The following is a 27,108-nucleotide window of genomic DNA, read 5'->3' as shown; positions in this document are numbered from 1 at the left end:
GTTATATAAGTTACGTTCTCCAACAGTTCACAAACTAATTACCCATAAACCGACACGATTTGATGAACTTGGCTATTGAAGTAGAAACAAACTCAGAGTGACAGACAACTGACTACGATGCTGCGACTACTCATAATATAGACAGAAAGGAAGGGAGCAAGCCAAATCAGCTCAACAGCATCGCTAACTACACTGAGAAGGATGCCCGGAAGTAATCAAATTTCGAGGACGCGTGACGACAAAGGTCCCGCTGCCCAGCTCTCCTTCGACTTGAAGACTATCGCGAAACGGACGGCAGCTAAAAGAATCGGCTCAGATTCGGTGAACCAGTCTACTGCTCTTAGGGAGACATTCGTTCCAGAATCTAGTTATAATATACCCTCCACTAGCCCACTGCATGACGACGAAGCAGCTGAAACCTCAAAAGGAAAACTAAAACGCCCACAAAGATACCCGAAGCGAAGGCTTAGAGGTAGTTCCAAAGGCATATATGACCTAGACATAGATTCACCCAGCGCTAGCAAGGTGACGAGCGTGACCCCGGCAAAGCATGCCGGCTTGACTGTTGACACCGAATCGAGTGAAGATGACGACTCTAGCAATTCCTATATGGAATCTGGGGATATGATTGGCACTGGAAACTCTCCCGAAAATAATCCATCTGACATTCCTCTCGTGATTATTGATAATGCACCCACTTCGTTGCTGACTGATAAATCAGCTATCAACCGTGAATATGTTCGCGTTGATGATAGCAATTATGGGGAAAAGCTGACTATTTCGGCACCTGTTAGTGATTATGAATCTACAAACACGGATGAGGATGAGGATGAGGATAAGAGTGAAGGCAATGATGAGAAGGAAGAGGATATATTAGGGACCTTGGAGCATGAAGAAGCAATACAACAGAGTGACGCGGTTGATAATGGCCTAGACTCGGAAATTTCACTCACAGATGTTTATTCCCAACATTGCCTCCGGGATGATGCGGATTTCTGGGATGCATCAACGTTATTTGATCAGGAAAGGAACTGGCGCGAACTGATCTCCGAGGCGCATCTGCTAATTCAACAACGATCAAAGGGCCTGGAAATTGAGTCTACGAAGAATTTATTTAGAAGCGTCTCAAACGGGATTGACACTTATCGAGAAAGGATCAGCACAAGGGACAGCCGCGGAAATTTTGCTTCAACTGATACAGAAGAGGGCTCGCTTGCCACATTAGAAAAGGGGATTTCCCAGGTTATGGCTGAATCATATCCATATAATGCAGATTCGCCTAGCAAGTTAACAACACTTGTGACCCTGGCTTATGAGGTAGCTGCTGGCATCATCCCCGGAATGATTGGCCTATTACAGTGGTGCCTGGTAGCTCATTATTCTAATGACAGTGTCACTGATAAAGGAACGGACCAATTGGTGCGGATATTGGACTCCGTTGAAAGGCTTTGTGAAGTAGTCCAAGCAGAGCCGCCCAAGCCACCACCTGGACTTGCAGCTCAAGTAAGAATTATAAGTGTATTGGTTCGCTTCATGGCCTATGTGTTTAGGCAGCAGCTGGCGAACACGCGGCAGCCAACAACCACGCATCAACCAGCCGATTGGTTCCGAAACTCAGAACCATCTCATGATCAGTATGACGAATCTGTTGGGTCAGAAGAGTCGAGATCCGTTCTCAACGAAGGCTGTTCCTGGAGCAGGGCTGAGAGTGAAACGCTTTTTGATGCTTTGCGAAAATATCGAGGTAGGCTGGACATACCCGCTGCTACTGATTTGTTGTGTTTTTTGTAGATAGAGTGCTGACGATAGCTTGAACTATCGACAGGCCCTGAGCGGTATGAATTGATTCTCAGAGAGTTCAGAGACACCCTCGGTCACCGTAGCATAGATGAGCTACGAAAGAAGACGGTAGAAACGCGAGCTGGTCTCTTAGCTCTGCCTGATGAAAGGCGGCCGCACTACAGCCAATGGAGCTTTCTTGACGATTAACCTTGTTTTTCTAAGGCCGTAGTCGGTTTGCTTCAGACTTGAGACTGGAAAAAGAAAAGTAACAATATACATAGTGTTGCCCTGCATGATGACGATGTATTTTTTTAGTATGCAAGACCCTCGAGCTTCCCCCACAAAAGGCGCGCCGTCTTGACATTTTTATCCAAGACCTGCAAGCTAGCCAGAATGCCAACTATGTAAGAATTAGCTTGGGCACCTGCAGCTGCGGTCAATCAGGGCCACTCACAGACATGGATCTCGCCCTATCCTCTTAGGCACCAAATCAGAGCAGCCTGGCGATCAACGGCCCAAAGAAAGACGTGCATGGCTGGTTGACTGGGAGCACAGCATTACTGGAACCACGACAGGGCGCAGCTCCACTTCCGCCCATCATCCCCCTCCTCTTCCACACCTCTCCTCTCCGACCTCTCTTGCCTGCCGCTGTCTCTGCTCCTTGATATCTCGAACTTCCTCTTTGCTTGCCCCCCGGATAGTTATTTTATAAAGAGCAGCAGCGCCTTGGACGTCGCGGCGCAAGTTTCCGTCATTGGAACCTGTTTAGGTAAGCTCCCGTCCCGTCCAGGGGATATCACATGACCGGAACATCTTTCCGCCGTCCTCCCGGAACAAACCTTCCGCCGCCGGGCCTCAAAACGGTTTCAACCTAGCTTAAACTAACTCGAAGGAAGCCATCAACCAGCGTTTGCCGTGGGGATTTGTTGATAGTCGGCCGCCCCCTTTTTTTCCCCCTTTGCTGTCTTCTTCTTTTCTGCCTTTCTTGCTTGTTCTCTAGCATTGTTTCTTTCCAGAGCGTTCCTGTAAGTCCTTCTTCTCTCTACTAGATTTCGTGTTCATGCTGGCATCAGGGGACAAGGGGTTTGGATTACCCCCTGTTTTTTTTATAAGCCTGGATCAAAGGAAATGTTTCCCCTGGTTCAGCTTCAGTTCAATTGCCTCCCCCCCTTTTTACGTGGTCAACCGTGCTGATTTATAGTCTTGGGGACGATCTAGGAGAAGCTTCTCTTACTCTGAGCTTTTATACACTGTCAGAACTACCCCAGAGGTGGCTGGCCAGCTCCATCTACTATAATCCTAATATTACAACTCCCGCGCGAGGGAAAAGCAAAAAAAAAAAAATTCTCAGCTTCAGGGTGTCTGAGCTACTTGGTCAGTCAGTGATTCCCGTTGCGTTTGACGAGTTTCATCAAACCCCCCTGGATGGGATTACATTTGGGTGGTTTGAGCCTGTATGGCTGCTTCCCGCTTATATTATGAGCCAGCATGATAAAACTAACTCGTTGGCTAGTTTCTAGGTCCATTAAACTGTCCATATCTAGTTAAACACGCATCGGACACGCTGTCGAAGCGGCAAATTAGAAAAGGAAAGGAAAAGAAAAGGACTAGTCTACCAATTTAGTTGCCAATATGTCCTCTACTGAAGATCCAGTTCCTGTTGCGGCTGAGGAGGCTGTGGACACGGTTGTTTCTACCGAAGAACAACCGGTCACCGATCAAGAAGAAGCTCAACAGTCTGTTGCAGAATCAATGGGTTCTCCCACAAGGGACACACCATCTGGAAAAGACGAGCCGATTACGTCTCCAGCACGTAGCCAGGCATCTTCAACAGGCCAAAAACGCTCCTTAATCGCTGGCGGCCCAAAGCGCCCAGGCGGTGTCTCTACGCGAACTACGAAACCGTCCGCTGCAACAACTGGTAGGTCAACTTCGGGGAGCACTCTCAGCAAACCCCCAATTAGACCTGCGGCCAATACTGCCGCCAGAAAGACTCCAGGCTCTACGACTCTTGGCGGGGCCGCAAGTACTACCCGTGCATCACGCATGTCCATCGGTAGCTCGGCTGATGAACGAGCCAAGGCTGTTGCTAGCTCTGGTGACGAGTCTCGAAAGAGTGGGATTTCAGGAACTGCAAAACGCACTTCAATGTCCGGAACACTGGGATCGAGGACTTCTACTACTGCAAGGCAGTCTACCACTCCTGCGGATAGAAGGTCTTCCATAACACCTGCGACAGAGAGAAAACCAGCAACCTCCCGTCCCTCAACTGCATCCTCGCAAACGCCAACTAAACCTGTAAGACCCACCCCGGCAGCCTCTACAACTCCGCGAACCACTAGAACCATTCCTACTTCTGCCAAAGCCCCGTCTAGTACGGATGCTGCAAAGAGACGTATCGGGGCGCCGGGTTCACCCGCTGTTACCAGGCGGACTGCCGGAGCTCCTACGCTGGATGAAGGGGCAGAGAATGACAAAATGGCTGAATTGGAATCCCAACTTGCCGCCAGTGAAGCGAAGCTTACTGAAGCTCAAGACAAGATCTCAGAGCTTGAGAAATCCGGTGAAGATAGTTCCAAACATGAGGAGTTGGCGGAGTCTTACTCCCAGGAGATCAAGACCTTGCAGGGTAAACTGGAGGAAACGGAAGCCAAGTACCAGGAGGCAGTCGAGCGATCTGTCAAAGAATTGGAAGAAGCCAAGCGTGAGGCTGCCGATTTGGGGGAGTCTAAGAGCACCGAAGCACTTAACCTGCAACGCAAGGAGCACGAGGCCGCCGTTCAAAGCCTAGAGGCCGAACTTGCTACCAAACATGAATCTATCTCCGAGTTAACTAGTAAGGTTGACGCCTTGAATAAGGATCTAGATGAGGCAACCAAAAATGTTGAGCAACTGAAGGAGGCTGAGAAGGAGGCCACGGAGGCTCTTCAGCTGAAAGTAAACGCTCTGGAGGAACAGTTGAACTCTAGTAAGAAGGAGTTAGAGTCTGCTCAAGAATCGTCTACCCAAAGTGTTGCTGCCCTGGAAGAAAAGGTTTCCAGTCTTGAGAAGCAGCTGGAGGAAGCTCGATCAGAGGCCGAAAAAGGGTCCGCTGATTCAACCAAAGCATCACTGGAGAAAGAGGAAGAAATCAAGAAACTGAAATCAGAAATTCAGTCCCTACAAGATGACATTACCAAGTCTCAACAGACCAAGGCTGATGAGCTCGAGAAACAGAAAGCTGAATTGACAGCTGAGCACGGCCGTGCCCTGGCTGAGATGGTAGCAGGTCATGATGCTGCCCTTGCAAAACTGGCTGCTGAGCATAACACAGAGAGAAGTGAGGCGGAGACAGAAATAAAAGCGGCAAAGTCAGCTTCGGAGCAAGAAATCCAGAGTTTGACAGAGAAACACGAAGCGGCTATTGCGGAGATAAACAAAATGGTGGAGAAACTGACTGCTGAAAATACTAGCCTCAGCAGCCAGGTGGAAAGTTCTCAGTCATCTTTCGATACTGAGATTCAAAGCCTCAAGGCTCAACTTTCTAAAGCTGAAGAAGCCCTTGCCAACGAGAAGGTTAATGCCGAGAAACGGAGTGCTGATGAGACTGCAGCATCCGCTGAGATTGAGTCCCTCAAAACCACCATTCAGGGTCTTGAAGCGGAGCTTGCACAGCAGAAGTCAGTTGTTGAGACTTTGACAGCGGATGTTGAGGCTGAAAAGGCTCAAGTTGCAGTTTTGCAGAAAGCTCTTGAAGCATTTGAAGCCGATAGCAAGAACAAAGATGAGCACAACGTCAACATGAACAAGAAGCTCAGCACCGAGATCGAGAACTTGAATAAGTCACTAGAAGAAAAGACCCAAGAAATCAACTCTACCAAGGAGCAGCACTCTGAGGCTCTCGAGACCATGAAAACCTCCCATGCGGCTGAAATTGCCAAGCATGAATCGGATACAGTTGCATTGCAAGAAAAGCTCAAGACATTACAAGAGGAACAAGAGACACTCCGGACAGCGAAGGAAGAGGCTGAAGCCGAGCATAAAGCTAAGATTGAGGCACTCCAAACTGACCATGCTCAACAGATAGAAGAGCATTCCGCCAAATTTGCAGCTCTATCTGAATCACACAAAGCAAACGAGTCTTCGACTAAGGAGCTCGAGGATTCTCACGCGAAGCTAAAGGAAGAGTTTGAGAAAACTCTGGCAAAGACCAAGGAAGATTTAGAATCTACCCACTCGAAGGGAGTTGAGGAGCTTCTGGCTGCTCACGAGGAGAAACTTAACAACCTAAGATCCGAATATGAAGCCAGTTCTGCGGAGAAGCTTTCTGCCGCAGAGAAGAATCACTCAGAGATTGTTGCTAAACTTCAAGCGGACCTTGAGAAGGCTAAGGAGGCTGCTGCTGACACTACTTCCCTTGATTCTTTGAAGGCAGAAATAGAGGAGTTGAAAGCTAGCCACGCTTCACAGGTGGAAACCCTTGCGAAGGAAAAGGCAGAGCTGGAGACACGTATCGATGCTGCAGGAAACTCTGCCAAAGATGCGGAAGCAGCTCGAGAAGAGTTGATTGCTAAGCATGCTGAAGAACTCAAGGCAGCTCAAGCCGACGCCACGAAGAACAGTGATGCTCATGCTGCTGCGTTGAAAGAAATCAATCAGCTTAAAGATGCAGCTTCTGAGGCGCATACCAATTCCCAAGAGGTAGAGAAGAAATACGCCCAACTTGAGAGCGATATGGCCGCTTTAAGTGAGAAGAATATGGAGATGGTGGAGAAGATCCAGGAATACGAAGCATCTGTTGCCAAAGCAAATAGGAAAATCCGTGAACTTGAATTCGATCTTAAAGACGCACAGAAAACGGCCTCCCCAACCTCCAATGGAACTACCAATGGGAAATCTGGCCTAGGAGCAAGCAAGTGGGCTACAACGGAAGAAGAGACGCAGCCTACCAAGGAGGAGACAGATGGCAAGCAAGAGGACTCTGTTCCATCTGCCACGGAAGGTGAGAAGCTTAGCTCTTCTATCGCGGGGACGGTGCGCGCACCTCATTTCCTATCCTTAGTTACAGGCCCTTATCCTCTTTATTTTTGGGGGTTCGGGCTTCTATGCCTAATCCTACCGTGGAGCCATTTGGGACTGCCTAATTTTACCCTACCGCGCGGATTACGCACTATTTATCGAAGGTTTTGCTGACTATGATATCCCTACGTATATAGGTGGCGAGCATTCAGGAGCAACTGCGACAGCTTGAGGACATGAGCGGTGACATGGTGGAAGACCGTGAAAAGTAAGTGCACTTTATTCCTGGGTCCTTCATCATTCTCTTATTTATGTTTTACATATAGGATTGCAAATGTCCTTGCGCAGGCCAGCCTGAAGGGAGAGTCTGGCTCACCTAATCCTACTTTACCTGGGCCCAATGACAATTCCAGCGAAGCCTTGTCTGCGTAATGGCTGCATATAATGAGCTTTCCGATGCCTTTGACTGGCCGTGTTTTCATTCCAGCTACATACCTCTTCACTCGTCCGTTTCACTATAATATCCTGTGAGAGAGATTCCCTTTGTTATGAGATACCTCGTCCCTTTCCCTGTATCTTGATTGACCCTTCCTCATTATTACTTGTTCAATAATAAAACTTCCTCGAATAATACACTATTATGGCCATATATCCATTCACCCAGCTGCCCCCTTTTTCCGAATACAATTCCTACCTTCTGTTTATACATTTTTATCCTTCGTATCTGCCAGATGTTGCATACTCCACATAGCTCTGTCGCTTTCAATTTGTGAGATATATGTACATGTCATGAATTCTGCTACTCTCGACATGTTATCTTTGTGCAGACCTCCATACGAATAGGAACTATGTAAAGTAGAAGTCAGAGTCAATGTCACCAATGAATATTTGCCTCGGCTTAGCGCAGGTTCTATTGGTGGAACCTTCAGGCTGTTGGCCGTCCACTCCCGTCCACCAATGGCAGGATCACGGAACAATGAAAGTGCGAAATCCGAGACTTTAATATATTTTCCCGATAGCTGACCTTGGGCTATACAGACGTGATATTATAACAACGTCTTGCATAGTCACCATAGACGAAAGCAGGAGAACGAGCAGCGATGGACAGCTGCCAGTGGATCGTATTCGCCAAGTAGTGTGTGCATAAGTGTATCCTAGCTTAACCGGTTGTGGTCCTGACGCCCTAATGAACGAAAACGACAAGAACTCATCTGTCCGGGGTGTATGTCCCGGCTGAGCAGACATGGCAAAGAAAAGTCATTCACCTGCCACTCACCGGCCCCGACGAGGTGGACTTAGGCGAAGGATTTCGTCGCCGGGCTCTCCGGAAAATGGAAATAACGACATACCCGAGATCTATCAGGAAATGCTGAATGAGTCCCAGGCCTTACCCCAAGCCTTACCCCATAGGAACAACCCACCTCATAAACGACGGAAGATAGGGGAACGTGGGGAGATCAAAGCTGTTGAGGGCACAAACCAGTCTGAAAAAGCGAAAGAAAAGACTGCGGCCATGCCCCCGCAAACGGTCTACGATCTTGATGCCTCTGAAGAAGAATCAGAACCGGAGTGGGAGGATGTTAGCCTGCCCGGTCCTGCCACCACATCTATTTTACCTTCCATGCTTCCAGCGGGACGTGATATAGATCAGGAGCCTTTGCAGATTACCCTTGGAAAGGAAGCAGCGGACCAAGGAAAGAAAGGGGGCGTTATCCGACGGAAACCTGTAACTGGAGCTGAAAAGAAGCTGCGCTTGGAAATACATAAAGTTCATGTCCTTTGTCTTCTTGGCCATATTCGACTTCGGAACACTTGGTGTAATGATGAGGAGACCCAGGTTCGTACCATCCCTTATATGTGGAGTTACGCCTGCTAATATTATTTTTGCAATAGAAAAAACTGCGCCGGATACTTTCAAAACGTATCATCATGTGCCTGAACCCTAAAGAGGATCTTCCGCAGTTCACCCGGTCTACTACCTTTGCAGATGGCCTTTTACAGTCGTCAGAAGCCTTTCGGCGAAGATTCAGAGTTACAGGACCCGGGATGAGGAGGCCATACTGGCTGGAGGATTGCTCCACCGCTCAGGATCCAACTGTCTGATTTGCCTCTTTCCTTTGAAAAAAAAGTTACTTTGATGATTTAATCCGGCATAACTAACACTCTAACACTCAAGAACAGGCCTTGCAAGGGAGTACCGAAATATTGCAGTCAAAATTTGACTTTCGGAAACTTGCTGAGATAATGCAAGGTTCGAGAGACTTTGGTGCCCAGCTATTCTGTGCTATGCTGAGAGGAGTGGGTGTTGATACACGCTTGGTTTGTTCCCTTCAGACTCTGCCATTTACTGGCGTGGCCAAAGGAGAGTCTCCCAAAAAGCGAACAAAAGGATACATAGTCGGATCTGAAGATGATGATTCAAGTTCTAGTGTAACTGCAGCAGCAAAAGTTGCTACTACAAATACGACTACTCATCGAAGGATCGGGCAACCGCAATTCTCATCAAGACATACAAGAAGCCCTGTACCGCAGACAAGAGGTGAGGAATCGGGCCCGTCTTTCCTTTCACTCCGAAATAAGTTAATAGCTAATTTCTTTCCTAGACGATGCGCTACACTCTGACTCTCCATTTCCAGTTTTCTGGGTTGAAGTATTTAATCATGCAATGCAGAAATGGGTATGTGTTGATCCGCTGGTTACAAATACCGTGGGGAAACCTGCGCTATTTGAACCACCCGCAAGTGATAAATACAATAACATGAATTACGTAATTGCGTTCAATGAAGATGGCTTCGCACGAGATGTCACCCGGCGATACGTGAAGTCGTTCAACTCAAAAACAAGAAGAGCCCGAGTTGAATCCACCAAAGAAGGAGAAAAATGGTGGAACCACACCATGCACGCGCTTGAGTCACCAATCCCAGAGGACCGGGACCAACTAGAGCTTGGAGAATTGACAGCCAAGGCGGCAAGTGAAGGTATGCCTAAGAGTGTGCAGGACTTCAAAAATCACCCTGTATATGCCCTAGAACAGCATCTGCGGTGGAATGAAGTTATATATCCGAAGCGGGAGATTGGAAAAGTTGGGCTGAGTAAGCTATCATTGAACAAGAAAGCTCCGCCATTGGAATCTGTATACCGCCGGACAGATGTACATTCCGTCAAGAGTGCGGATGGCTGGTACCGACAGGGGCGCAAAGTCAAGGCTGGAGAACAGCCGCTGAAGAGAGTCAAAGCGCGAGGCCAAGTGCGCCAGCATATCTTCAACCCTGATGAAGAAGCCCCTGAGACACCTATGTATGCCGCCTATCAGACAGAGCTCTATATTCCAGAACCAGTCCTTGAGGGCAAGGTACCAAGAAATGAATATGGGAATATTGATGTATATATACCTTCTATGGTCCCGCGGGGGGGCTTCCACCTCAGACATCCGGATGCTGCTGAAGCAGCTAAGATATTACGCATTGATTATGCTGATGCAGTTGTTGGCTTCAAGTTCAAAAAGCGACACGGTACAGCTGTCATTGACGGAATTGTTGCTGCCACTGAGTACCGAGAAGCTCTTGAAGCCATTATTTCAGGCATTAACGATGAAAGGCAACAGGCTGAAGAAACCCGCCGGACTATGGCTGCTCTTCACATGTGGAAACTGTTTTTGATCAAGCTCCGAGTCCTTGAGCGGGTGAACAGCTACAGAGTTGAAGGGGATGATGGTCGAGGAGACATGGTGCAAGGCGCACAAGAAGCGGAAGAACAAGGAGGCGGATTCCTACCCGAAAATGACCCTGTTGGTCAGATGATACCTTCTGCCGACGACTCTATAGACGAGCCGTACATCCTGTATGAATCGGTAGAAAACAGGGAGAATTTAGAGGAAAGCATTGGTGGTGGCTTTTTGGCGGAACCGGAAACACCACAACAAGCCTCTACAGGAGATATGGCTCATGGGCCCTTGCAGGAAAGGGAATCTGTGGTATCTGCCTCTCATCCTCGATATACTCTAGCTGTCGTCCCCGAACAAGACCACGCCCGGCGACACCTTTCTGTCACATCGGCCGAGCCTGAACGGCAAGACAACGTGGAACCTGGAAGCTCTCAACCCGCAGATGGCACCCGCTCAGTTCCTATGACAGTTGATTCCCCTGAAAGAGAGGTCTCGGGACTGCCCGAGCTGGTACATGTCGATTCTGACAGCGATATAGACCGCAGCTCCATGATATCCCACGACCCCGAGGATGATGATGCGGAGCCAGAGTGGCTGCTCTCTGATTAACGTATCACGAACCACTATTTATCTAGAGTAACAACCCCTGAGACTGTACTGTACATACTATACTGTTATTTAACAAATAAATCTACTCTGTATATATACTTAGCTTCATCCCGTCATGCGGCTCTTCTTGCCAAGTGTTATTCGTATTATGTAATAAAGACGCGTCGCGAAGATTTTCAATTTAAGAAACGCGAAGAGCGCCAGCGGACTTTATTTGGACTCGACTTTGGACTCGACTTTGAACCCGACTGGGGCTGGATCTGGGCTCGACTTGGGCTCGACTTGGACCCGTCCCGGCGTACCAAAGCTGCCTCATGTTTTCGTTATGACCCGGCCGCTGTCTGCCAGTAGGGCTGTTGTTAGACAGCCCAGCGTCACAAGATCTCGATATGCCTTTCGCAGAAGAAGCTATCCGTCGCGTACCCGCAACCTGCAAAGGCAGCATCGCCTTGCCCTCGGTGGAAACTCCAGGAGTCAGAAGACGTTGACTCAACTCAACTTCGTCCTACCGCAGGATTATCCAGGGAGTGAGGATGATGATGCGGGCTCCCAGCTTGAAGCGGAAACCACCGATGGCGAAGAGCGTGGAGGGCCACGACCAAAGAAACAAACCATAAGGGATCATTATGGGAGGAAGAGGAAGAGGCAGAGAGACGATAGGCCGAACAGAACGTTGACGCAGATGGTGAACGTTGACTGGACTCTTCCTCGTGCTGATAAGAATGACTCTGGGCACCACAATTCTAGGCACCCACGAAAGAGACGCGGCGTTGAGATGGAGACAATCTTGGAAGATGTTGAAAATGACGTTGATGAAGGAGATGGGGCCCCAAACCCACCGGCTGATAATGTTCCCAAAGAAGGTGAAAACAAACTGGAGGAGCTGCCGGCAAGAAAGGGCCAGTCTCGCCGGGAAATATCCTCTGAACAGGCAACGAGACATGGCAAAATGCTACCACCGACTAATCCTGTCACGCCCCGCAAGCAAACACGCTGGGTTATCCCCTCGTCTCAATCTCCAGAAAGTCCTGAAATCACCTTGAACAGTCCGAGAACTCCAAGGAGTGTCAAAAACAGCCCCGTTCGACTGTCATTGGCTTCCCCTGCAGCTCCATTATTCAATAAACGCAGGTCATTGCTCAGGTTCGATGCAAACGATTATGACTCGCAGGTTGTGCCAGATGATGGCTACTTTGGTATTTCTGCTCCAGGAAGTCCAGCCTCTGCACTCTCTTCCCCAAGAGCTATTTCCGACCCGTCGATCTCGTTCGGAGAGGATATCAATGCTCGGTTCAATGCCACACGTAGAGAGCGCCAGACACAAGAACTCCAGGCTTCAGAGCCAGGACAACCGGAATGCATTGTTTATGAGACAGATGGCGAAGCAAAGCCTGAATCTATGGAAGATGTTTGTCCAAACGCGCCTGGAATTAAGGGGACACAAAAGTCTGGATCGAGCGATCAGGATGGCCCTCAGCTCTCTCCTGAGAGTAATATCGAGCAGTCAAGCCAGAATATCCCAGCTTCAACTTACATGTCTGATACAATGTCTGTATACTATACACGCCAGCCCATGAGCTATGCGTTTGAAAAGTTTCATGCCTCACAGTCTTCAAAGGACGTTTCCGAATCCGCGAGGTATACGGAGATCGTTGAATCTTCGCAGTCTAATCTCCTATATATCGGTGACTCCGATAATCAGGAATCTCTGGCAAAAGCACGTCCACAGCATGAGGGGGAGAACACCAGCTCAACTCGACGGAACGATACTGAACCTAATCAAGCCGCGTCAGCTCTATCGCCAGTGGTCCAAGTAGAATCATCTCAACGTTCCGAATCAGAAGTGGAAGTGGAGGTTCCCGGCTCACAGGCTTTGGAGACAGGGACTCAGACACGGAGGATAATAACATGCAGCCAACTCCTCACTGAGAGCTTAATGGAGAGCATACCTGGACCACCTACCTGGGCTCCGGGGCCACATAGTAACGATATTAATGACCTTAATGATGACGGCACGGCGCCGCATGAAAGTTAGCTATTATTTCCCTTCAATCCCACACTATATTGGCCATTTTTGCTGTTTCCTGCTAGCCCCATGGCAGCTCTGCGATCTCTGTGACTATTGCACTGCTGTGACCATCAGATCAGGTTGGTTGGTGCCATAGCCCAGCCTCTGTCCTTGGATTAAGACACACTAAAGGCTAGAGTGATGCATATGTTCATATTTCAACCCAATATAATAATAATATCGCGATATCACTGGGTCATATATTTGGTATATAGTTCGGCAGTTGTCTCGATAAAAATAAACACAGAAACTTAGCTAACAAAAGGCTAAACTTGACTAACTAGTTGGTTAGTTAGCTTGAGCCCAGGGGCAGCCACAACCGGCCATGTGATGAAACCCTCGATATCAACAACAGACCAAGATAACAACACAGCTTCAACCGACAGCGTCCTTCGTCCCGTTAACATTTCGCCTCGCGCTCCCTCACGTCAGTCACGCATGGTCGTTCTCTAGCTATGGATGTAGCGTACGACCACATCCAAGAGGAGAGTCTTGCCTCCTCCGGCAACCCCCATGATTCCGACAGCCCCGGCGAGCCATCGTCATCTTCTGGCCAGCGGCAGGATTTAACTAGCGAATTTCAAGACTCCCTTCGTCTATTATCAGCCCAGCCCTGGGGTGCCCGCCTTGGTGGGCTATGGAGCAATGTCCGGAAGCAGTCAGAGACGTATTATGAAGGTGCTCGCCAGGAGTACAACGCAGCGAGTGAGGAAGCCATCAGGGGGTTTACTGGACTTAGAGCAAGCTTAATCGACCGAACGAGAGGCCTTTCAATTAGCGGACTAAGCGCGACTGATGAAACGGATGAAGTGGTTGGAGATAGAGAAGAGTCATCAACGGCAGACGATGCGGCAACCATAAAGCCAAGTGACAAGGCAGGTACTGGAAGCGGTAGTGTGGACGCAGATGGTGAAGGGTTTATTTCACGGTTCCGTTCAGAGGCTGCCAAACGACTAAAGGACCTCGAGAAGGCTGAGGATGCAGCAGATGAAGCTCTACTGAAGTTTGGCACAAATATTCGAAACTTCCTACGTGAGGCCGTCAGCATCGCCCCGCCGAGTTCAACAGACGAGAAAACGGATGGAAAGGTGCTTTTTGAGAGCAGAGACTCCGACGGCAAGAGAGTTATTCATACTACCCGTTTTGAGGCTCAGCTTCATGCCATCCATTCTAGCCTAGAAGGGTTCTCTGAAGACCCTGCTAGCAAGGAGTGGGACGCGTTCAAGGACAATTTTGAAGTTGACAAAAAGACGGAAAGCATTGCAGCAGATTTAGAAAAATACCCTGAACTTCGTAAGGCAATGGAGTCACTCGTCCCGGAGAAAGTCGAGTACGGCGACTTCTGGCGTCGATATTACTTTCTACGGCTAGTTATTGAGACGGAGGAGAAGCGACGAAAGGACCTGCTCAAAGGTAAGGCCATTCCCTTTTACAGCAACGCATCCATAACGATATACTAACTGAAACCAAAGCATCTACGGATGAGGACGAAGAGGTCGCATGGGATGAGGATTCCGACTCAGATTCCCCTGCTACTCCACAGGCTGCATCCCTCTCTAAACCGTTTAGTAACACACCAAGCAATGAACATTTACAAGCCAAGGAGCCGCGCCGTTCGAATGACCTCCAATCTCAAGCTGGAAGTGATGCAAGCTATGATCTTATCAGCGGTGCCACGAGCCATTCTCCTAGCAGCCCAAAGGAGAATCAACCTGGCACACCAGCAAAAGACGATGATAGCGACGAGGAAGACTGGGAGTAACTGTACATTACAGTCTGCGCTTCGTCCTTGAGAATGGATTTTTTTTTATTTCACTTCTGGTTTTGGTGTGTTTGGCGCAGACGGTGTTCTGTTCCCTTGGAATTTCAATTTGATTATTCTTCATTGACCGCCTTTCTAACTAATTTGGCGATTGTTTTCCTCTTGATATCCTGAATTTTCTGCATTTAGTGTATGTTGGATTGGTTGGTAAATGATATTCCTGAGCTATTGCTCTGTTTATCCCCCGGGAGTTCCGCAGTATTGCACCCAGGGCCGTTCCCGTGGGAGAGGTTCGTATCTATATCTTCCGAATTCCCCATACCTGAAATATCCTGAGGGGGCGGGGAGCCTCTCGTATTTATATAAAGCCACACAGCTTCACATGATGCCAGTAACCATTGGATATAATTACTTTTTCCCTGTGATGGGAATTAAGCTAAATTTCTTCGACCACATTGCAGAAAGGAAGGTTGCGAAATGCGCTCTGCAAAGACTGACTCAATATTATCTTATACTACCCTGCCCATTGTTCGACCTTCATATATACGGCGTGGAAAAGTCATAAATAACCATGAGCACTGCAGGTTTGGCCTTTAGGCCCAAGGGGCCTGCAGCAACCGCGAAACCACCTGCTTCTGACCGTGAGATACTTGATACCCGTGTATGTTATGAAATGCGAATTTACTTAAGGATGAATACTATCTAGATCCTGCTATGATGGCAGAATTACTGCCTCTCGGTAACGACCTCGAGACACAAGAGCAAACTCACAACACTTGGACGATTCCAGATTGGACTAGCTTACAAACGAAAGAGCTTGGTAAACCCTTCCAGTGTGGAAGTGGCTCATGGTATGTTTGGAAATATTCTTATGGGTAATTTTCATGTTGAAGTCAATAACTATACTGATAGCCGCATCCAGGCAAATTCTTCTCTACCCCCAAGGAAATGGCGTGGACAAAGTATCCATATATTTCCAGCGGTACATTGATACTACCTTACCATCGAAAGATTGGCACGCCTGTGTTCAGTTTGCATTAGTTCTATGGGATCCAAAGAATCCCTCAAATTATGTTTCTCATGGTTGATTTATACCCCAGAGAACACCCCTATTTGTCAGTCTGAACAATCAACTAATCCACTTACCAGCTGCTGCTCATAGATTTAACGCCGAAGAGCCTGATTGGGGGTTCAGCAAATTCTGTGAACGTAAAAAGTCATCCACATCCTTGGAACCCCCTGGATCTCCGTTTTCAGGCACCGAAGGTGTTAGAATAACCGCCTATGTCCGGGTAATCAAAGACCCGACGGGTTTATTGTGGCATAATTTTGTCAAGTATAACTATCTAGTATTTGTTTTCTCTTTTGTCTGTGGGTTGAAACTGATATTTGCCAAATTAGATATGATTCAAAAAGCGTAACTGGCCTGGTCGGGGTAAGCAACTTAGGAGCAACCGACTACCTGAGCTGTGTTGTTCAAATTTTATATCACATCTCATTGTTTAGAAAGGTCAGAATATCCTATTAGCCTAATTCTACTAGGTTTATTGGACTAACATTTAATAGATAATATATCAAGCGCCCACAGCTATACATGAGCCAACAGATAAAGCTTGGGCGCTGCAGCATGTCTTTTGCTTACTTCAGACACAATCATCCGCTATTTCACCTGTCAAACTTACAGACTCCTTTGGTTGGAGATCAATGCACCTTTTTGAACCGCAGGATGCGCAGGAATTCTCAAGCATTTTACTATCATGTGTTGAGAAAAGGCTCGAAGTTACCCCTTGCCGTGCTACCTTCAAAAAACTGTTTACCATCAACGGTATAACGAACTTATCTACCGTCCAGGGTTCCTATGAATGGTCTAAGCAGGAGGAATTCACTCACGTCGAGCTTAATGTCCGTGGACATCGAACACTGGCGGATAGCTTCAAGGAATATACCTCCGCAGTTCTTTTCAAGGACTTTTACACCGGGGCCATGTTGGAAACAAAAGATGTGGTTAAACGCAATACATTTTCTCACCTTCCATGGGTTCTCACTATTTACCTCAACCGAGTTGAATTCGACATCAATGCTGGAGAAATGAAAAAAATCCCGGATTATCATGAATTTCCTGAAGAAATCGATATGTCGCCATATCTCTCCAGTGAAGTTGATAAATCTCAGTCATGGGACTATACACTCTTTGGTGTTGTGGTCCATGCAAGTGGCCCGTCCAACGCTCACTATTATACTTTCGTCAGGCCGAAGCCTGATGGACATTTCTATAAGTTCGATGATGACAGGGTCACGCTGGCTACAATGAAGGAAGCCATGAATGACAATTTTGGAGTCTTAAAAACTAATCAGGAACAGCAACCTCCCAAGGTTTTGGAGCCTTATTATAATGCAACGAAATACCAGGAAAAGACAGCCACTATGTTGATTTACATACGGAAACGTGAAGCTAATTGTGTCTTAGCAGACGTACTACAAGATGAAATTCCTGCTAGAATTTATTCTTCGCCGTCTGACTACACACAAGAAGATCACTTGAGAGATTTCTATGGTTCCAAATTAACGAAGGAGGGGGCAGCGGCAATCAACGCGCAAAGCAAGGAGCTTAAGTCTAATTATACTGATAATAGTGACATTAATGTTAGGCTCTTCTCTATCAATGACTTCTACAAACACCATGGGCCCGATATTGTTCCCAAATCACCAACCGATGATAAATCAGCTAGCTCCCTATCTTACAGCCACCTTCAAGAAAACATGCTGGTGCAGGAACTTGTTAGCACGGTAACTCAGGCGCTGAATATACCTGGAACAGCCATCAGAATTTGGCCAATGATAACTCGACAAAATGCCACCCTTCGACCAATTGGCCCTCCTCTGGACCCTGGGATGACGATGGGAGATGTAAGGAAAACGCATTATCCCAGACTTCCACATGAATTCCAGCTCTGGGTTGAGAGTGATGGTTGTCTATATGGGGACAGGAATGGACCTGATTCATCTCTCGTGTTTCTCAAGTACTTTGATGTGATAAAACAGGAAATTACAGGGTTCTGCTCTGTCTATATCAAGCCTAATGACCGGCCTGATGACCTGTCTCCTATGATCTGCAGAGCTATGGAGTGGAAGCCCAATACCCCTATCTCTTACTACGAGGTGTGTTTGGTCATAGATATTATTTTTCGCATGCAGATGGGCTAACCAGGCAATATTATAGGAAATCAAACCCACTTTGATAGATAAGATGGACGGGGAAAAAACAATGAAACAGTTAGAGATTGGCGACGGGGATATTATTTGCTTCCAGCGCGCTATGGCTTCTACTGAGTACGTTATCACGATCAAATATTTCTCCAAGCTATGCTCACACTCCCAACTTGAATAGGTTATCCGAGAATATAAAATATGACAACGCCCGTGACTTTTATTTCTCTGGATTAGTCAAATGATACGGTTGCATAGGACTTATATAGATATCTGTTATGGCATCTTGGAATACGGTAGGACACACTAAATACTTGTATGAGAGCCTCTACTTTGTGCCAGTCGGAGTGGCATGCAAACTGAGGCGAAGAATTCAAATTGGACATTTAAATAAAAGCAAATAAGAACTTAACAGCCATTAAATATTCACTGCTTCTTCTTTTCCTTTTAAGGTTGCGGGAAGTGGGTCAGTGCCAAGCTCTTTGCAGGCCCTCATCTGAGCCTCCTTCTAGTACGACCCGAAACGATTGCTGTGTGCGGCTATATGGAATACTAGTTTCCCAATAGCGTTTGACTTTGATTGTATAGCGACAAAAGTGTCATTATTCTTGAGCCTTGAAATAATCAGACACTTGTTAACGCGGCTCAAGGAAGCTCAAAACCACGACGGTAACGTTCTCATGTACTGGGCACTGCCGATCATGAGTACCTAATTTAACAGCTACATGAACTAATATTGAGAATGCCCGTACTTGCTTCTTCTTTTTTTTTTTTTTTTTTTTCAGCCATTTAAAACAATACTATGAGTAAAGCCCCTATTCGTGGGGTGATGCTAAAGGACGATTTGACACTGATTGAGGGCAGATAACTAGCCATAAGGTATCAAAAAAAAAAAAAAAAAAAAAAAAAAAAACCAAATATTATCTATTCACGTAAATAGCCATCTAACATTTATTGAGCCCAGATATCCTTTACCCATCATTTTTTGCTGGTTTGTTTGTAGGAACCTGCCGTCTGAGGCTTGACGGTTTCCTATCATTATTTTCAGTGTAGTTCTCTTTAGGGGATGGCGATGCAGGGGTTAGGGGACGGGGAGTGGTTGGAGACAATGCCTGTGACGATTCTCTCTGTCGCCTAACTTGTGGCGAATCCTGATATCTACCAGCATATTTGCTCCTTATTTGAGCAGGGATTTCTTCAAAACTTTCATCTGTATCTACAGACTGCGGCTGGTATCTTGATGGAGTACTTGCCACGGATCCATGCTCATTCTGATACTGATAATCTTCTCCGCGAGGCTTCAGCGGACTTTCATCATATGGGTCCCATCCAACTTTTCTTCGAGCTTCAGATCGGACACGCTGTCGATGTTGTTCGTCTCCACCTGCGCCTGTGGCAGACGATTCTTCGAGGAAAAATGTGAGAAGTTCATCTGTGATCGAGAGATGGGACTGTTGCTGGAATTGTTGGAGGGAGGTAAGCCGTAGTAATGTTTCTAGCAGCGACAGTGAGGTTCGAATGTTATTGAATAGAGGGTTGGAGACTGTCGATGAGGACATTGGATGGTCTGAAGAAAGGGGTACAGCAACTTGACTTGAGGATGACTTATGTTTATTGGGAATCCTCAGCTTTGCTAAGTTCTCGGAAAGTTCGTCTTCCTCTGTGATTGTAGCAGAAGCTGCCTCTGGTTCATCTTCTTCATTCTCATCATCCTCCGATTCAGGCTCCTCTTGGTGAACCTCGAGAGCTATCCACTCTAGATCAAGGCTCGGGGGGAACCGCCAATGTTCAGGGATGTCATTCTGGTATCGCGCAGGATCAGAGGGATTATGAATACCCTGCGATGCCATCAGTTGCGCATCGATCTGTGCCTGTTCATCATACGGCTCCTGTTCAGGATCGTGGTTATCCTCAGGGTCAAAGTACCCAGCGAGGTCTTCTCGTTCAATCATTCCTCGTGGAGGTATCGCATTTACATCTCTCTTTAGGAGAAGCACGGGATTATTGGCTTCACCCTCTGTCCCAATGTTTAAAATCTTTCCTGTGTCTGCGTAGAAGATCTTGGATATCTGGTGTACAGGGATAACATCCCTGATGCCGGCCTGGGCCACACCTTCAAAAGGTCCCGGCTTGGGTTCATCATCTTCGAATGAATGAACTCTTCCATCATCAAGATCTTCAATGATAAGTATCTGGTAAGCAAATTCGTCTGCTCTAGCCTCTCCTCGAAGGTTGCGTCGATCTCCGTATTGATCTGCAAGAACCACATCAATAGGCACACGGCATAGCTTCACTCTAGCCTTATGTATAACCTCTTTCCATGTAGTTTCTCGGATACCCTCTTCATCCGTGGGTCGAACGTGACCTGCAAAAAGAAGATATATGGATAGCGTGAAGGTGGGACCAACTTGCACGGAACGGTTTGGCGTTAAAGAGAACTGAGTGTCGCCAGCCGTTAAAAACGTACTAGCCTGTAGCAACCGTGACGGTGAGACGGTAGAAGGTAATGTAGTTGATAGCCTTGCCCCTGAAGTGGTGATGGCTAGGTTTATGAGAGGTACTGCATCCTCGATGCGATCTAGAAGAGTCCTTATTTCTCTTATGACAGAATTTATCTCAGCATCAAGTTGTGCCCGACGCTTGGCTGAAGCTCCTTTCCCATGAGCTTCTTCGTTACCAACGACCTGGGCTAATCTCTGTCCTAGATTCTGAATGTCTAATCTTAACGTTTTTGTAAGATTGACGGCAGATTCTAGAGACGTGTTTCCTCTTGCTGCACTGTATTTACACTCACATTAGGGTTGGACAAGCATAATATGTGGCGGTTGTGCAAACCTACATGAGTTCAATCATATCAATAGCAGGAGATATGATCTAGTAAAGTCAATGGAACCGTTTTCTCGCAGAGGAAAGGGATAGCGTACTTACTTGTATCTTGCTTTGCAGACGAATTTGGAGAGACCGTAATTCCTCTCGCTCGGCTCCATCGACTTTCTACCTCTACCTGTTAGGAGGAAAACCTGGGAGAATAGAGTATGGTGAAGCAAACAGGTAGCTCACCTTGAGGAGCTTGGAAGATTGGCGTATTGCATATGTGGCAGTTATGGCGATACCAGATCTGCTATATATCAGCATTCTCCCTTGCCCTCCTTTTTGTATATGAATTATCTAGGCTAATAATACCTGATAGCATAGTTCATAGCCTGCTGGGTGACCTGTGGGTGGGAGGGTCAGTTAACTGTAAGACTGTCTTCCATTGGGGGGTATAATAATATATTCTAGCATTGCTGAATCACCTACTTTCGAAAGAAGAAGATCCATGGCTCCAAATACCCCAGATATCTACCCTTTATAGTAGGAAATATCTGGTTTCCCAGAGCTCTACCTTTTTGTAGTCCACGCGCTGCCCAGACGGAGCTTCTCTGACACCGCCCCAAACGTCACAGCCGAGTAAAGTAGGTATCTATAACAAGCTCTAGACCATTAAAGGCGACTTTCATGCATGAGATAACTACCTGGGGGTATGTCGTTCCTGTCAAACCCACCCCTAGTTATCCTGAGGGGCGAACAAGCCGTATAACGAGCTAGTAATATGAGGTGAAGCGAGCGACCAAGACCACCTCCGAGTTTCTGCCCGGCCTGACGGCTCACTTCTGGCAACTTTCAAACATCACTTTCGGCCCGTCTACTTTTATCTTTGCCTTCCTTTCCCTCTTCTTCGTCTCGTCTTATTATTCTTTTTTATATTAGGGGGAAGTAAAGTAAAGAAAAAAAAAAAAAAAAAAAAAACAAAAAGTCAACAAGCTGACTCAGCCACTAGTTAGACAAGCACTGGAACTAGGCCCAAAGCGGCAATTTCCGACCTCACCGGCCTCGGCGGCAAAAAGAGCTCGCGACATTTCTTGCCGGCGCTTTAACCCGCACCAAAAGCGTCGACTCTTGACGGCAAACAAGGAAATCCAGGAGTTTTTTCTTTCGCTACCGTCGTCTTCTTCTTGTTCTACCATCTCAACGTCGGCCAGTGCTATGCATCGTGGACGGGAGAAGCAGGCCCTACTCGAAATCTACACAGGAACCAAGCTGTGAAACGGTTGCGCATTGCTTTCAAATTCGCTAGTTCGTTAACCAACGCCTGCCAGAGCTTAGTTAACTCAGGTAGTTAAAGCTCGTCACAGGCCTGGATCAACTCCCCGCTTTTTCCCACCAGGCAACCCATCTCCCTCTGGAGTTCCATCGACCGTCCGTCTCGCAGTCATTAGGACGCTGAAACAGTTTTGAGAATAACGTACTGCCTGGCTGTGCACCCTCTTAGTTTATCACTCCGGCTCATCCGTTCGCTAACTTGGTGGGCACAGTGGAAGTGCCTGCTGCTTGTCCTCCTAATGGCCGGCAACAGCGGGGAGTCACAGCAAGCCGTTGACGGCATGGAGGGTGCCATGGCGAGTTCAGCACAAGAGTCCTACTCGTTTCCGAACGACAGATTAAAGAAGGTCATGGATGATCCGTCAAAGACTCCCTTGCTACTCGTTGCCTGCGGTTCATTTTCGCCCATTACCTATTTACATCTACGTATGTTCGAGATGGCGGCAGACTTTGTCAAATTCAGCACCAAGTTTGAGCTCATCGGAGGCTATCTGTCTCCTGTATCAGACGCATACAGGAAGGCTGGTCTTGCCTCTGCATCACACAGGTTGGTTTTCCTATCATCCGTGGTTTGATCGTCGTCCGAACTCCAGTGATTAATACGTGAAATGCTTTTCGTGTATATAGGATAAACATGTGTCGATTGGCCGTGGACAAAACCTCAGATTGGCTGATGGTCGATCCCTGGGAGGCTATGCAGAAAGAATACAGCCCAACCGCAAAGGTTTTGGACCATGTCGATAAGATCATCAATCATGACTATGGCGGTATAGACGTCGGAGATGGCACAAAGAGACCAGTGAGGGTAGCTCTACTTGCCGGAGCTGACCTGATCCATACTATGTCGACACCAGGAGTTTGGAGTGAGCAGGATTTGGATCACATTCTTGGGAAATATGGGGTAGGTCCCCCCCCCCCCCCCCCTTCTTAAAATCTTAATTAATCCATGAGACTAACGCGGTTACTATATTATAGACATTTATTGTCGAACGTAGCGGCACCGATATCGATGAAGCCATTGCTGGCCTGCAGCCATGGAAAGAAAACATCTATGTCATTCAACAACTCATTCAAAATGATGTTAGCAGCACCAAGATCAGACTATTCCTTCGACGAGAGATGAGTGTTCGCTATCTAATTCCGCGCCCCGTGATTGACTATATTGAGGAGCACCATCTCTACGAAGACGAGGGTAATAGCGCTTCAAGCTCAAATCTCCAGGAGAAAGGGAAAGGGAAGAGTACCCCAGCAAGCTAGAGTTGTTTTCTTGGCTTCTCTTCGCTTAAAATTGCAAGCTCGGGCCATGGAGGCTCCTGGGCTTCGTGCTTTGACCATTTATCAGTTAGACTGCTGTATCAATTTGGGAATTCCGCCACAAAGGCATTTGTGGTCGTTGGATAAAGGCTTCCTTTCTACTTTAGAAGTGATTTGATACCCTATGCGGTAGATTGGGTTGCCCATTACATTCATACTGTTCAATTTCCTTTCCTTGCCTTAACAATCAGGTGCTTCTACAACACTTGCAACACCTGTTGACCGATATATATTTAGGCCGTTGCCTCAAACCCATCTACGAAAAAACAGGGAGAAAAAAAGAAAAGAAAAGCCACTCTTGATATGGAAGTCGTTCTGACTTTTTTGAGCGGTTGGTGGCCTGGCTGAACCGCTCTGACAGGCTCGACGAGATAGAGACGAATAGTAACGGACCTCCTCTTTCATCCTCAGGGAGTCGCTGACCCATCGCGTGGTCTCATGTTGGTCTTCTGGCGAGTGATTGTTCTGCTCCACATACTACTGCAACGGCCTAGCTAGTATACCGTTCCTGCCAAAGCATTTTGTACTACCGAGCAAGTACTTGCACTTCAGCTCTGTGTTTTAGTAGCTAATAGACTTTGCTTCAACTTCATTACGCCATTTCGTAATCTTTTCTTTCTGCGCTGTCTAACGTTCATTGTCGGCTTTTGCTGCTCTCGCGGCAACAACTGAGGGCTTAGGCGGGTCGGGTCACGGGACCACCACCGTCGGGTTCGTCTTATCAAAAGATCTTCCGCTTTTTCAACATCCCACTTACGACCACCAGCCTCAAACACACGAGCAGTGTTTTCACGCCTACAGACCACCGGATAGCTAGATTTATCCTCGCTGAGCTTCATATCCATATCCCCGATAACGCCTCCGGTCACCAATATGTCTGCTCTCGACTCGTGGGAAGACGACCCCGCCGCCCAGGATGAGAATTTGTCCAAGGAAGCACAGCAGAGCCTGAACCTCAACCAGGCGCCACAAGCACAGCAACAGCAACAGCAGAGCTTCCGCCCCCAGGTTGCCTCATTTCAGCCTGGCGCTGCTACATTCCAGCCCGGAGCTGCTTCATTCGTGCCCGGCCAGCAGTTCCCGCAGTATGGTGGCTACCAGCAACAATACTATCCCCATGCTGGCGGATATGGGGGTTATCCTCAACAACAATATCCTCAATACAGCCAGCATTACATGCAGCAGCAGGGGGGCTACCAGGGAGGTTACCAGAGTGGGCAGCATGCCGGTTACAACCAGGGCTTCAACCAGTATCAGCAGCAAGCCCCTCCCCCGCAACAGGAACAGTGGCAGCCACCGTCGACCGCTGAGAAATCCAACCCTGCTCCCTCTGATGCCACCACCGATGCCACCACCGATGCTGCCGCGGCCGCGGCTACCCCTAAACCGAACCCACCAGAGTCTTCCAAGCCATCGCCAGCATCCCAGCCACCCAAAGCTAAAGTGTTAACGATCGGCGGGGATATTCCAAAGTCCAAGGCGCCTGCAGCCAGCGCAACGTCTGCTACGGAAGCGCAGAAATCCACTGGGCCTGCAGCCGCAGCCGCAGGAGCCAAGGTTACTGCCACGAAAGCTATCGAAAAGACGGAGAAGAAAGGCGCTTCTTCGCCAACTCCATCATCTGGTCGATCATCTCCCGGTCGTGCTGACAGCAAGGCTGCAAACCGTGATGCTGATATTGTTGCAAAGGAACAAGCAGCGGATGTTGATGAAGCTACCCTCAAGGAAATTTACGGAGAAAAACGAGAGCACGTTAACCTTGTGTTCATCGGCCATGTCGATGCTGGGAAGTCGACATTGGGTGGAAGTATCCTATACTGTACAGGGATGGTTGACGAACGAACAATGGAAAAGTACAAGAAAGAAGCCAAGGACGCTGGACGTGAGACCTGGTATCTTTCGTGGGCCCTTGATTTGACAAACGAGGAGCGATCGAAGGGTAAGACCGTAGAAGTAGGCAGAGCCTTCTTCAAGACGAGTGGAGACACACCTGACGGACCTATGACACGACACTATACTATCCTGGATGCCCCTGGACACAAGTCGTTTGTTCCTAACATGATTGGAGGTGCTTCCCAGGCTGATGTTGGAGTTTTGGTCATTTCTGCTCGAAAGGGTGAATACGAAACTGGTTTCGAGAGAGGTGGCCAGACCAGAGAACATGCACTGTTGGCCAGAAACTCCGGCGTGAAGAAACTGATCATTGCAGTTAACAAGATGGATGACCCAACCGTCGAATGGAGTAAGGCTCGATATGATGAATGTACGACGAAGATTGGCAAGTACGTCGAAGCTTTGGGTTACAAGAAGTCAGACCTTCATTTCATGCCCATCTCCGCTCAGAAAACTATTGGTATCGATAAGCCGGTTCCCAAGGATATTGCTCCATGGTACGATGGCCCCGGATTACTTCCATACCTTCACAACATGAAGATGCCTGAACGAAAGATCAATGCACCTTTCATGATGCCAATTAGCGCCAAGTACAAGGATATGGGAACCGTCATTGAAGGCAGAATTGAATCTGGTGTTCTTAAGAAAGGGTCTACCTGCATCCTTATGCCTAACAGAACCGAAATTACCGTCACAGCGCTCTACGGTGAAACTGAGGATGAAATCCAAACCGCCACCTGCGGTGACCAGATTCGAGCCCGCCTTAGAGGCGTGGAAGAGGAAGATATTCTCCCGGGCTTTGTCATGTGCTCGCCCAAACGACCCGTGCATTGTGTAACGGCCTTTGAAGCAAAGATCCGTATTCTTGACCTGAAGAGCATTCTCACGGCTGGATTTAATTGTGTGATGCATGTTCATTCTGCCATTGAAGAAGTTACTTTTGCCGAACTTCTACACAAAGTGCAAAAGGAAACTGGACGCAAGAGCAAAAAACCACCTGCGTTTGCTAGTAAGGGTCAAACTATTATTGCTCGGTTGGAGATTGCTAGTGGTGGAAGTGCGGTTTGTGTAGAGAAGTTTGAAGATTACAATCAGCTTGGACGTTTTACCCTACGTGATCAGGTTCGTTTCTTCAAAAATCTCTTCACCTAGTCTCAAATGACGCTGTTCAGCTAACCTTGAAGTAGGGTCAAACCATTGCCATTGGAATGATCACCAAGTTGATCACCGATCCCAGCACCACTGCTTAAGTGAATCAACTACCGTCACCCAAAAAAAAAAAAAAAAAGGGGGGGGGTGGGGGGCTCCATTTGGTTAAATAAATCTACCAGTGGTATCTATGATTGATTCTTTCACATCTCTTTAAATTTCTTTTCTTAAGGGACTGGGGCATAAAAAACGGTGGGAAGGGGTAACGAATGCTGCTTTGTACTCAACTTTGTCACCTCTCACGTCTAGCGAAATACACGGCAAATGCTATTAGAGAATAGTTTCTGGCCACCATACTGTACTTAGGGAGAGGCCCAGCGTGCCTTATATATCTTTCTATTCTACCGGGATAAGAAGCCAAGTGGGCTCCTTCGTATAACATGCATATATCCGCAACCAGGCTGCATTAGCTCCACGTCAAATGAAGCTTCCAAAAATGAGTGATTTCACGATACTGTC

General features: G+C 47.6%; 10 protein-coding genes across 10 annotated transcripts; 9 read left to right on the top strand and 1 right to left on the bottom strand.

The window, feature by feature from the left end:
- Nucleotides 1-201: 201 nt before the first annotated feature.
- Nucleotides 202-1,989, top strand: ARB_01959 (uncharacterized protein; the record flags this gene model as incomplete). Its single annotated transcript, XM_003011685.1, has 2 exons — nucleotides 202-1,744; nucleotides 1,889-1,989. 2 exons carry the CDS (start codon nucleotides 202-204, stop codon nucleotides 1,987-1,989), a joined length of 1,644 nt encoding a protein of 547 aa, XP_003011731.1.
- A 1,425-nt stretch (nucleotides 1,990-3,414) lies between these two features.
- Nucleotides 3,415-7,212, top strand: ARB_01958 (M protein repeat protein; the record flags this gene model as incomplete). The annotated part of the gene is made up of 3 exons (XM_003011684.1): nucleotides 3,415-6,795; nucleotides 6,978-7,048; nucleotides 7,107-7,212. 3 exons carry the CDS (start codon nucleotides 3,415-3,417, stop codon nucleotides 7,210-7,212), a joined length of 3,558 nt encoding a protein of 1,185 aa, XP_003011730.1.
- An 811-nt stretch (nucleotides 7,213-8,023) lies between these two features.
- ARB_01957 (uncharacterized protein) lies at nucleotides 8,024-8,883 on the top strand (the record flags this gene model as incomplete). The annotated part of the gene is made up of 2 exons (XM_003011683.1): nucleotides 8,024-8,617; nucleotides 8,674-8,883. 2 exons carry the CDS (start codon nucleotides 8,024-8,026, stop codon nucleotides 8,881-8,883), a joined length of 804 nt encoding a protein of 267 aa, XP_003011729.1.
- Nucleotides 8,884-9,024: 141 nt separating this feature from the next.
- Nucleotides 9,025-11,053, top strand: ARB_01956 (DNA repair protein Rad4, putative; the record flags this gene model as incomplete). Its single annotated transcript, XM_003011682.1, has 2 exons — nucleotides 9,025-9,319; nucleotides 9,384-11,053. The coding sequence occupies 2 exons, from the start codon at nucleotides 9,025-9,027 to the stop codon at nucleotides 11,051-11,053; spliced, it is 1,965 nt and encodes a 654-aa protein (XP_003011728.1).
- A 325-nt stretch (nucleotides 11,054-11,378) lies between these two features.
- Nucleotides 11,379-13,088, top strand: ARB_01955 (uncharacterized protein; the record flags this gene model as incomplete). The annotated part of the gene is made up of 1 exon (XM_003011681.1): nucleotides 11,379-13,088. The coding sequence occupies one exon, from the start codon at nucleotides 11,379-11,381 to the stop codon at nucleotides 13,086-13,088; it is 1,710 nt and encodes a 569-aa protein (XP_003011727.1).
- Nucleotides 13,089-13,576: 488 nt separating this feature from the next.
- On the top strand, nucleotides 13,577-14,883 carry ARB_01954 (uncharacterized protein; the record flags this gene model as incomplete). The annotated part of the gene is made up of 2 exons (XM_003011680.1): nucleotides 13,577-14,534; nucleotides 14,594-14,883. The coding sequence occupies 2 exons, from the start codon at nucleotides 13,577-13,579 to the stop codon at nucleotides 14,881-14,883; spliced, it is 1,248 nt and encodes a 415-aa protein (XP_003011726.1).
- Nucleotides 14,884-16,587: 1,704 nt separating this feature from the next.
- ARB_01953 (uncharacterized protein) lies at nucleotides 16,588-18,271 on the top strand (the record flags this gene model as incomplete). The annotated part of the gene is made up of 2 exons (XM_003011679.1): nucleotides 16,588-18,042; nucleotides 18,104-18,271. 2 exons carry the CDS (start codon nucleotides 16,588-16,590, stop codon nucleotides 18,269-18,271), a joined length of 1,623 nt encoding a protein of 540 aa, XP_003011725.1.
- Nucleotides 18,272-19,061: 790 nt separating this feature from the next.
- ARB_01952 (uncharacterized protein) lies at nucleotides 19,062-21,225 on the bottom strand (the record flags this gene model as incomplete). The annotated part of the gene is made up of 3 exons (XM_003011678.1): nucleotides 19,062-20,868; nucleotides 20,930-20,964; nucleotides 21,151-21,225. The coding sequence occupies 3 exons, from the start codon at nucleotides 21,223-21,225 to the stop codon at nucleotides 19,062-19,064; spliced, it is 1,917 nt and encodes a 638-aa protein (XP_003011724.1).
- Nucleotides 21,226-22,472: 1,247 nt separating this feature from the next.
- ARB_01951 (uncharacterized protein) lies at nucleotides 22,473-23,490 on the top strand (the record flags this gene model as incomplete). The annotated part of the gene is made up of 3 exons (XM_003011677.1): nucleotides 22,473-22,780; nucleotides 22,861-23,134; nucleotides 23,209-23,490. The coding sequence occupies 3 exons, from the start codon at nucleotides 22,473-22,475 to the stop codon at nucleotides 23,488-23,490; spliced, it is 864 nt and encodes a 287-aa protein (XP_003011723.1).
- A 930-nt stretch (nucleotides 23,491-24,420) lies between these two features.
- On the top strand, nucleotides 24,421-26,690 carry ARB_01950 (uncharacterized protein; the record flags this gene model as incomplete). The annotated part of the gene is made up of 2 exons (XM_003011676.1): nucleotides 24,421-26,562; nucleotides 26,628-26,690. The coding sequence occupies 2 exons, from the start codon at nucleotides 24,421-24,423 to the stop codon at nucleotides 26,688-26,690; spliced, it is 2,205 nt and encodes a 734-aa protein (XP_003011722.1).
- Between the last annotated feature and the right edge of the window lie 418 nt (nucleotides 26,691-27,108).

This window comes from Trichophyton benhamiae (genome assembly GCF_000151125.1).
Source record: "Trichophyton benhamiae CBS 112371 chromosome Unknown Abenha-G-c-62g06.r1, whole genome shotgun sequence".
In the NCBI taxonomy this organism is placed as follows: Eukaryota; Fungi; Ascomycota; class Eurotiomycetes; order Onygenales; family Arthrodermataceae; genus Trichophyton; species Trichophyton benhamiae.
This window is presented reverse-complemented; position numbering and strand designations above follow the sequence as displayed.